The sequence below is a fragment of the Aulonocara stuartgranti genome (assembly GCF_965226115.1).
Source record: "Aulonocara stuartgranti genome assembly, chromosome: 4".
Classification (NCBI taxonomy): Eukaryota; Metazoa; Chordata; class Actinopteri; order Cichliformes; family Cichlidae; genus Aulonocara; species Aulonocara stuartgranti.
This window is the reverse complement of record NC_138942.1, coordinates 5,294,305-5,304,460: the sequence shown is the minus strand read 5'-3', so window position 1 is coordinate 5,304,460 and position 10,156 is coordinate 5,294,305. Positions and strand designations below refer to the sequence as shown.

Here is a 10,156-nt window from a genome sequence, read left to right as displayed (position 1 = left end):
GCAAGACTGCACAGTTTTCATTCTCTCCTGACTCCAAGTTGGCAAAATATAACATTAGAAGAATGTCAATGTCAGAAAATAATACTAACATACATTATCATTACTACTATTACTATAATATTATACTAATATATATAGTAAAGGGGAAGGTCTATATTAGACCTCAGACCCGCCCCTTTCCTGATGAGTGCCCTTTTCTTGAGGCATTTTTAATTTATTTATTTTTTTGTAATTTGTGTGTGCATGTGGAGTCCTGCCTTTGCCCCTCAACAGTATCATTTAACTGTTAATCATAATTTTGCTAAATAAAAGGACCTGGCTTGCATCAGTCACATGACCACCATTTACCAATGCTCACCCTCGACAGGAGAGTCCGCTGGTTACGAGCTGGACCAAACTCAGAAAGAGCACGTGCATTTTTTGCCACCTGGGCGGTAGCGACTGTACGACATAGGAGTAGTAGGTTATTATGTACACGTTGGTAAGATGTCTGTGAAGGTTCTCAGTCATCCAGGTCATTGTAGTCAAAGGAGCTTGCAAAGAAAAGCGTCTGGACTTCTTTAAGTTTCTTAAAGACGTTTCACCTCTCATCCGAGAAGCTTCTTCAGTTCTAAGGTCAAATGGTGGGGAGTCCCAGATTTAAACTAAATGAGAGGTGAGATGAGAGGTGAAACGTATTCAAGCAACTTAAAGAAGTCCAGACGCTTTTTTTTTTTTTTGCCTGTCCCATTTGGTTCTTTAGCCGTCAGAATTGTTGTCTGAAGACCAACAAGGATACCCAATGGATTTACTTTGCCAAATGGATCATCGTGGCATTGCCGTATTGATCCATTTGATCGACCTTTGTTTTTATTATTTATTATATTTTATTTTCAGATGTTACAGACGGGACAGACATGAGTGAGGGATAGGAAAGGGAGAGAGAAAGAGGAAGGAAAAGAAAAACAGAAGGGGAGAGGGACAGTGAGAAAGGGGGGGAGAAAATAAAATCTCCTGGATCACCTGTTGAGAGAAGAAGAATAGAAAACAAGCAAAAAAAACCCCCAAACAAACCAAAGCAACATACTAAACACAACACCATCGCATTAATCTAGCTAAGTGTAAACAGCAGTAAATACTAAAAATTCAGTGTTGTTGTGCAGCAGGCAGGACAGACAGCGCACAATGTGCTTTGAAGTAGCAGCCAAGAAAGGTGTAATTTAAGTCTACGAGCAGTGAACATCCGTGGGCATACCTGTGTGGATCAGCGCGCTTGTATTCAAATGGTTTCCACATGTAATGGTCTGCAAGAGGATGTAGGGAGCCATAGCCCCGTCCCCCAGGGCATGAAGCAGGCATGGAGGAGATCCAGGCCCCAGACATCCAGAGGCCTCAGAGTGCGAGAGCCCAAGGAGGACCACCGGAGGGGCATCCGTGCCACCCTCATGGGAAGGGCTGAGGATCCCCAGACGAGGCGTCACCCAGTAGCCACCGAGCAGAAGCTAGAGGGGGCTGCACCGGCGTGCCCGCCGGCTCTGCCGGCAACCAGCTGTGCCAGAGTGAACCGAGCTGCAGGCCCAGAGGCCAGAGGCCCGAGGGCCCCCCGCACCCCGGAGGAGGCCTGACCGAGCAACAGGCGCCAGGCCCCGCCGGTAGCCACCGGGAGTGAGCCGGTACATACCTGAGTGCCCAGCCCTGGACACCAAGAACCACCAATGCACCGACCCCTGAGGGCATCAGTCACCGGCAGGGAGTGTGGTGAGGGGAGATAGGCCTTGGAGGGCCTGGGAGTTCCCAGAGAGGTGGAGTCTAAGACCCGACCTGACATATAGACACAGACAAACAGGTACACACAGACACAAACATGCGTTCCCACCCTCATGCACACATATACAAACACTCAGCACTCACCCAACGTAAGGATTGACATAAATGGACATGTACACACAATCACACTCCCCAAACATACTCTATACCCCGGGTCCAGGTACCCTCGCCCCCAGAGGGGGAAACAGAACCCAGACCCAAGAGATGTTACCCTTCCCCCCGAGGTGGAGGCAAGCAGACCGTCCCAGGCTCCGCAGCAGCAGGGAGGCCAATCGGACAGCCAACATCTCCCCCCCCCCCCCCCGCCCCGATGGCTAGCAGAGAAGCTAGACGCTTTTCTTTGCAAGCTCCTTTGACTACACGTTGGTAAGTTGTGTTGTGGCAACTGACGAATTGAAACAAATGAGCGTGCTGTGTGTGCAACAATCATTACCTGTCCTAGTCTGGTCATTAGCTGCCAGCTAACTGGGTAAGGGTGTCATGGGTCTGTAGCTCTGTCCACCGTTTTAGTGAACATATTTACCTTTAAAGTAAGTTACAGGGCTTTCCCTGCATTTCTGGAGGGCTTACATTTCACTAAAACTGATCTAACATGCATATCCACATAATTATGGATTTATATTTTATATTTATATATGTATTTTTTATTCTCATTACTTTATTATTATAGACTAGGAATAAATAATAAGAGAAGGATTCTGAATCAGCACCATGATGAAAACTTGTGGCCATAGTACTGTAAACACAGTATTCTGGAGAAGGTATAAAATGTCACTGCATGTGTCTGTCCCTCACCAGATGGATTAAAAAGGGCACAGGTAACAATGACACATGTACCAGTTGTTACATTGCAGAGGTATTCAAGTACAAAAACTATAATAAACACAATTGCAATCTTTTGGTTCTATAACATTTTTCTATCATTACTTTGTCATGGACTAGGTGCAAGACTTGTTAAGTGTAGACAATTAAATAATAGATTAATGCAATAGCAAATTATGCCTAGTTCTCAGATGGACAGCAAGTAGAGAGTGATAGATGAGATGAGGAGATGGAAGGAGGAAGAGAGGCGAAGAGTGAGTCACAGGCAGAGCCTAGTTTATTTCCCACAGTTCTTTTTATTCTTGCCTTATGATTTCAAGCGCTGTCACCAATCTTTGCATTTTAATATTATCTCATAGCACTTGTTTAATAAGCTACCATCTCTCCTATGGACTTTTTAACATCTACAGTCTCAAAGCAATAGAGCCCTGTCTTCTAGCACTATCAGCAGCAGGAGCAGCAGCAACCCCTCAACAGCAACATTGTACCCCATCAGGTAAAACATAGACTAAAATAGTCATCGTTTTTTTTATATGGTGCATCCTTTCAGTTCATCCTCTGTACAGAATGCTTTATTCTGATTGGCTGGTTGCTTAATATGTAACGTGTATATAGACTATATAGACAAAAGTACTGGGCCACCCCTGTTTGCCCATGAAAACCCATTCCACGAAACTCCCAGCACACAGGTTTTGTGCTGATGTTAATGCCAGTACCATGGCTAGTTGCTTGATTTTATACACCTGTGTCAATGGGATTGAATTCAGACAGCTGTAGTCGAATACTGTTTCCATATAATTTAAGACAAGATATTGTAATATTATACACATGACAGCGTACATATTGACTGGAAAGCTGTACAAATAAAAGTGATTTGGCAGAAAATGAGGAGAAGCAGAATTTAGTGCTAAAGTTTTTTTTCCGGAAATTATCTGGTTAAAGGAAATTCTAGGTCCATTCATTACAGTCATTCTACATTCATTCTTCCTGTGACCAAAACATGTAAGTAACTGTCATCTGTGTTTGGTTAAAGAACCAGAGGGGGTGGTTGTAATTTAAATCATTTTGCAGCTGGTGGAATATTTGTCATGTGAGATGCACAGAAAATGCTTTGAGGCATCTGGAAACATTTTACTTTTTTCTGTTTATTTACTGAGGAAAACGGATGCTTCGTGAGTAGCTGTGAGTCGAGTATAATCATGCAAAAGCTTCACATATAAAACTATGTTCACATGTCACTGCACTTCTTGGTTTTCATGTCTCCCTCTGCGTGTCCTTTCAGCAGTATCTTTTTATATCTTGGCTCTGTTTTCTTGATGTGTTGCCATGAGTTTAGCACTCTGCAGTCTGTCAGACCTGAGTGACACGAGATTCCTTAAAGAGGAACCCCATGCCTCTCTGATCCCCATCTACCTGTCCTGCACAAAGGCCTGTCAAAAGAGGCCCATTGATCGGAGGGCAAATAGCCCTGTTCTGCCCATACAGTGGTGCGTAATCCCTCATATATTCAGGCCACTCATCCATTCCATCCTCGTCCTCCTCATCTTCATCATCATCTCCTTCCTTTTCCCAGAGCGATGTGGAGACATGCTGGTACACCCTGGTGTCCTCGCACTCCATCTCTCTGTGGTAAAAGTAGCTGAAGTTGGACACAATGACAGGCACAGGCAAAGAGATGGTGAGCACGCCAGCAATGGCACACATGGAGCCCACCAGCTTTCCCCCAACTGTCCCTGGGCACATATCGCCGTACCCGACTGTAGTCATGGTCACGACTGCCCACCAGAAAGCCTCTGGGATGCTTTTGAAGTTTGTTCCAGAACTGTCCACCTCAGCGAAGTAGACGGCGCTAGAAAAGATTATGACGCCGATGAAGAGGAAGAAGATGAGCAGCGCAAGCTCTCTCAGGCTGGCCTTCAGCGTCTGGCCCAGGATCTGGAGGCCCTTGGAGTGACGAGAGAGCTTGAAGATCCTGAAGACTCTCACTAACCTGATGATTCTGATGAGAGCCAGAGACACGGAGGGCTGCGTACCTTTGTCCTTTGCTAGCTCCGTGCCCACTGTGACAAAATAAGGCATGATGGCGAAGAAGTCTATGATGTTCATGATGTCTTTAAAAAAGTGCATCTTGTTGGGAGCGCTAATGAAGCGCATGATGAGTTCAAATGAGAACCAGCAGATGCAGATTGTCTCTACTATGAAGAATGGGTCCTGGAAGGCAGTGAATCCAGGTGAGACCAAGATGGTGTTGTTTGATATGTTGGGGTGAGGAGCGATGGAGTATTGCTGCAAGATAAATAAGGAAGTAGAAGAGATTAAACTCAAACATTAGATTAAAAGAAAAATCAAAGCATATAACCTGCACTGCCCAAAAGATTCAACTTATTTTCACACACTCGTTGGTTTGGAAGAAGAAATAGGAAAATAGAGAGAGAGGAAAGGTAGGGCAGTAGTAAACAGCTCCATGGAGATGATGTTTGCATGAATGTAAACAGAGAGAAATCAAGAAGGACAGAGTAAACATAAGGAGGAAAGTGAGAAGTAGTGATTATTATCAAAGTTTGTCCTCAGCACATTTGAAGTATGACATCTGTCAGAATCTTGTGAGATCTCTGATACGGTGCTAAAGTCTCTCTCCTCTCCATTTTCGCTCTCTTAGTTTTAATGCTTTTTTTTTCTCTCACAGACTTTTATAAACCAGTTTCTCTATATTTAAACATAAAACATTCACCTCATGTGACTCAGGATTGTATTACAGCCACCTGACACTTTATTTAACCCAGCTGCTTTTTTTTTTCTGGGAACAAGGTGCAAGTTTGGAATAACTGTCTTTTAACAACTTATTTAAAGTTACTCTAAGCATTTGATGGCCTTGCAGTACATACTGTGCTCAACTCTATTTCCTATTTCCTGTTAATTAGATACACCTGGCTGAAAATGTCTGGTATAACAAGCCTGCAGTAAATCCTGCTTCCGTCAAGGTCACAATGTTCAGGCTTGGTTTTGATTCAGCTCTTTGTGGTGGGTTTGAACTGTATTCTGATAGATGTTTGGTTATCCACTAAAATAACCATTCAGCTCAACCAGCATCTCCCTAATTCCACATCAACCCAAACCAAACACTGTAACCTTGGCGACGGGAGAGTTTACTGCAGTCTGTTCGTCTTAAATTACATTATCTTTAGCTAGGTTGACCTAATAAACTGGAAACAGCATATGTTTCTTGTGTCCTCGTGTGTGCTGCTTTATATATACTTTGAACTGCCTGTGACATTTGCAAAGCAAATTCTAAACAGACACTGCTCAGATTAAGGTGAAATATACTAATGGCAGGTTGAATGATGTTAGTGTCCATCACTTAGATCCAGGCTGTCACATAAAACCAACAACATGCATGGTTCGAGATATTTTTGTTTGTAAGATTTTCCATCTCGTGAGTGACTGATAACGTGGAGATGGCTGTGCATGTATGTTTATGTTGGCTTGCATTGTATCCGAGAGTATTGCAGGCTCTGATCACTTTAGTATGGAAGACAAATCTGCTGGTCAGTTAAGTGGCAGAGCAGGTTGTTCATCAGTTTCGGCTGCTTTGGTGGTAATGGGATGAACAACAGGTGCACTAGAGGGGCAACAATGAGAGAACCCCCAAAACAAGAATGGTTTGGGAGTTGTGATGGAGGCTACTGACAGCTTTTCCACCTCTAATCTTTTCTGTTTCTTTTCATTAGTTTTGCATTTGGCTGTCTCCCAGAACAGTCTCAAGATCATGGATGAGATTCTAGGAGACATGCAGTTACTTTTGGAGAGCTGGACAGGGCAAAACCATAACCCATCAGTGGGACCAGTGTCTGCTCCTTTGTGCAAGGAGGAACAGGAGGAATGCTGCCAGACCCCTACAAAGTAATCTCCAACAGGCCACTGGTATAAATGTCTCTGACCAAACAATCAGTAACAGACTTTGTGAGGATGGCCTGAAGGCCTGACATCTTCAAATGGGCCCTGTGCTACTTCTCCACCAGTGGAGCCTGATTAGCATTTGCCATAGAATACCAGACATAACAGATCCACCACTGGAGTCTGGACATAATCTGGGTCTGCAAACAGAATGGCTGAAACAAAATGTTACAATGGACCAGTCAAAGTCCAGATGTCAACCTAATTAAAAATCTTGTGGCGAGCCCTTCAAAGAGCTGTGCATAAATGAATTCTTACGACCCGCAATGAAGTGAAGCAACTCTGTAAAGAAAGGGGGCCCAAATTCTTCAGAACTTTCATGGAATATTCATTTATTTTTCTATTTGTTAATTGTTTTGGCAGTTTTTGTCCTCCATACATCAACATATCTATCTCTGTTTACTGGAGTAACGAGGGAGTGGTGGTGGTGCTTTGGAAGCATGCACGTCTGCTACCTGAACCTCCACAATCCATCTCGTCTCCAGGCTGCCGGAGCACATGCGAGACAAATTTAATTTTGCCGTAGTCATCAGAAAAACCGATCCGTCTCCATCTTTTCCATGCCGTTTTCAGTGTGTAGCCTATGAGTCACTGTGTTTATTAATACGGGCTTTGGTTTATGTGTTGATGGGCTCTTTGGGGTGTCCTTCCTCTATATATAGCACCTTTAGATCTCAGAGGAGTAACCTGAGACAAGCTCATCTCCTTTCCTGCTTTTCATGCTGGCTTCTCTTCGTCTAAGTCCTTCCACTCTCTAGTGCTTCTTCCTACTTTTAAAGCATCCACTTCATTTGAATTAATCAACTAATAAGTAAAACTCTCAAGCCGCTTTACCTGCTCTCTTTTATCCCTCATATTTTTCCACTGGTGGTTTAACTGCTCTCCTCATCTCGTACTTCTTTCCTCTCAGTCTAACTGGATCAGATTAAGTGGCAACTCCAAAATAATTTCAGCAGATAGTCTCCTTTACTTTCTTTCTTTCCTCAGCCTTTGCTTTCCTCTCCATTTTTCACTCAGTGTTGCTTCAGGAGATAAAAACATTTTCATCTTGTGCTGCAAAGTGACATCTGTCTGCACTTCTTGTGCTTATTTGTTCACCTCATCACTTTCCTGCAGTGTTACGCTGTGTTCTCTAAGCACCCTGTCGTCAGCCTACTCCCTCACTCATGCGGTTATTGCAACTGACATAACTTTCCTTGTGCAGCCCTGTGAATACCGGTTTTGTAGATATGAGCATCCTCACCTCCCTACGCTCCTTTTCATTTCTGAACTCAGGCAGGGTCTCCAGGCAGAAGATGAGAATGGAGACCACAATGACCATGACACTGATGATGGCGATGATCCGGGCTCCGCTGGAAGATTCCGGATACTCAAACAGCATCCAGATTTGCTGCTGCCACTTTTTTTCAGGTAGAGGTCTTTCCTCCTCTTTGGCGAAGCCTTCATCCTCTTTGAAGTGGTCGATGATCTCCTCTCCGAGCTCGTAGAACCGCAGCTCCTCCAAGAACATGTCCAGGGGGATGTTGGCGGGCCTCCGCAGCCTCCCACCTGACTGATAGAAGTAGAGGATGGCGTCAAAGCAGATGCGGTTTCTGTCCAAGAAGACTTCATTCCGCAGAGGGTCGAAGTAGCGAATTCGACGCTGGGGGTCACCCAACAGGGAGTCTGGGAACTGAGCAAGGGTGCGCAGCTGGGTCTCATAACGCATCCCTGACACGTTGATGGCCAGACGCTCCGTCAGAGCCCACTGACACCGCCGGCGGTTCTCCCTTCTGGGATGCGCTCTCGGCTCCTTGCTGCTCTCTTTCTCCAACTTGTTCTGCTTGTTTTTGGCCTGCTTATCTTCATCACTGACCTCCTCGGATTTTTGTTTATCTTTCGTCTCACCTCCACCTCTATCTGTACCTCCCCCCTTATGATTGTCCATGTCTCAGCCTGGAATAGTTCCTTTTTAAAAAGAAAAGAAAAAAAAAGTACTTTTTGCTGCTTCTTTGTTCTGCAAGAGTTACCCTGACAAGTTCACTTCAACAACCTTTACAGATAGTTACAACATCTTAATAACTGTGTATAAAAGGTGTATAAAAAATCAATTGTACATTGTAAGTATACATGAGTAAAAATTTATGAGTTGATTATTTTACCAAATGTCTTCATTTTTTACATATTTTTCTACTGTTAGACTTTAATGTAACACCAGAAAATGTTACACCTGTACAAGCTTCCCTGAACTGACTTCTAGGTTAAATCAAAATGGATTTTAAGATGATTTCATCTGTCTATAATCCATAGACGTCAGAGAAACTGCTGTCAGCTCCACTTTTCTTAAAACATGCTATACAGTGTGTTTGTTTAGATTGATTTCATACTGCATGCACAAATTCCAAGACATGCTGTTAGCGTAAACCCACCTTAGTTGAGCTCCTCCTTTCACCTGCCCTACTGGCAGCTAACGCTTCAGGCTAATGCTTCAAACCCCAGGCGAGTGACCATGACTCTCCTGCTGTTCCTTCACCTCCATGTGCCTTCTGGGCCGACCCATCATCACACCATCCAGGCAACCCCTCCTGATTCTCCCTTGAGTCACATTTAGGAGGTGAGGGGAGGAGATAGAGGGAGCTTCTTCAGGGGCTGCTGTGGTGTTAATCTGCCACCCTGGGTAAAGTTAAAATTGTTAAGCTTGTTTGTAGGTCACTCACTGTCTGCGCTTGCACCCTTACGCTGTCTCTCGCTCTCAGCATGGGAAATGCTGTTAGGCGGAAATTCAATCTTGGACTTGCTCCTTTTCCAAGAGCACGCTGCCTATTCGCCCACTTTTTCTGACCCCAACAAGCCTCCTCGCTCAAAAATGTCAACCTCTTACAACCCTCAGTCTGTCTTAAACATGCTGTGCATTCTTACATACACTTGTAGCCTGATCTGTACCTGAACTAAGAAGTTTAAAAAGGAGAATAAAAAATTAAATAAGGGAGCAGTGTTTGCACTGATGAACATGATTTACACTCTAGAATCATACCACAAACATTTGGTTGGTATTTATTTTTTCCCCTCTTTTGCTGTTACAGCTTAGCTATAAATTAAAACTTGCAGGTTACTGTGGTTTGTGCAGAATTATCCACAAATTGGATCAGAGCAGTGATAAATCTGTCATGAAATGTGCCCACACCATTACTCACTTTATGTTAAATATAACATATAATATATTTCTGTGGTTATTTTAGACATCTTAAATTATACACCAAAACATCTCCGAGTCTCTGGGTCTGTGTGCAGGAAGACTTTTCTGAAATGTACTGTTGCCTTCAAATACTTCAAGTAATTTACAGCTTTTAAGTGTTTATTTTCACAGAGGGTTTGTAAAGTTTGCTCTTTGCATTAAAAATCTCCAAATCAAATTTTGATACTTTGAAGTTGAGTAGCTGGTGTAGAGGATTGTAGGTCTGAATGTGTGGGAAAACCTGCTGGCTTGTTTACTGCAAGCTGCAGCTGAAGGCGCTTGGAGATCCTGGTATTTTTGGCTCACTTTATTAAACTGTGTGAGATGTGCTGAATCCTTTACTGGCATAGTGAGTGGTAT

The 10,156-nt window shown here is 43.7% G+C and overlaps 1 protein-coding gene across 2 annotated transcripts; it reads right to left on the bottom strand.

The window, feature by feature from the left end:
* Positions 1–2,904: 2,904 nt before the first annotated feature.
* On the bottom strand, positions 2,905–9,394 carry kcna7 (potassium voltage-gated channel, shaker-related subfamily, member 7). Of its 2 annotated transcripts, none has more exons than XM_082531670.1 (3): positions 8,991–9,394; positions 7,826–8,578; positions 2,905–4,914 (listed from the first exon to the last, which is right to left on the bottom strand). In XM_082531670.1, exons 2-3 carry the CDS (start codon positions 8,507–8,509, stop codon positions 3,979–3,981), a joined length of 1,620 nt encoding a protein of 539 aa, XP_082387796.1. In that variant the 5' UTR covers positions 8,510–8,578; positions 8,991–9,394; the 3' UTR covers positions 2,905–3,978. The 2 variants fall into 2 exon arrangements, with proteins under 2 accessions (XP_082387796.1, XP_082387797.1); XM_082531671.1 differs by having other exon boundaries at positions 7,826–8,529.
* Between the last annotated feature and the right edge of the window lie 762 nt (positions 9,395–10,156).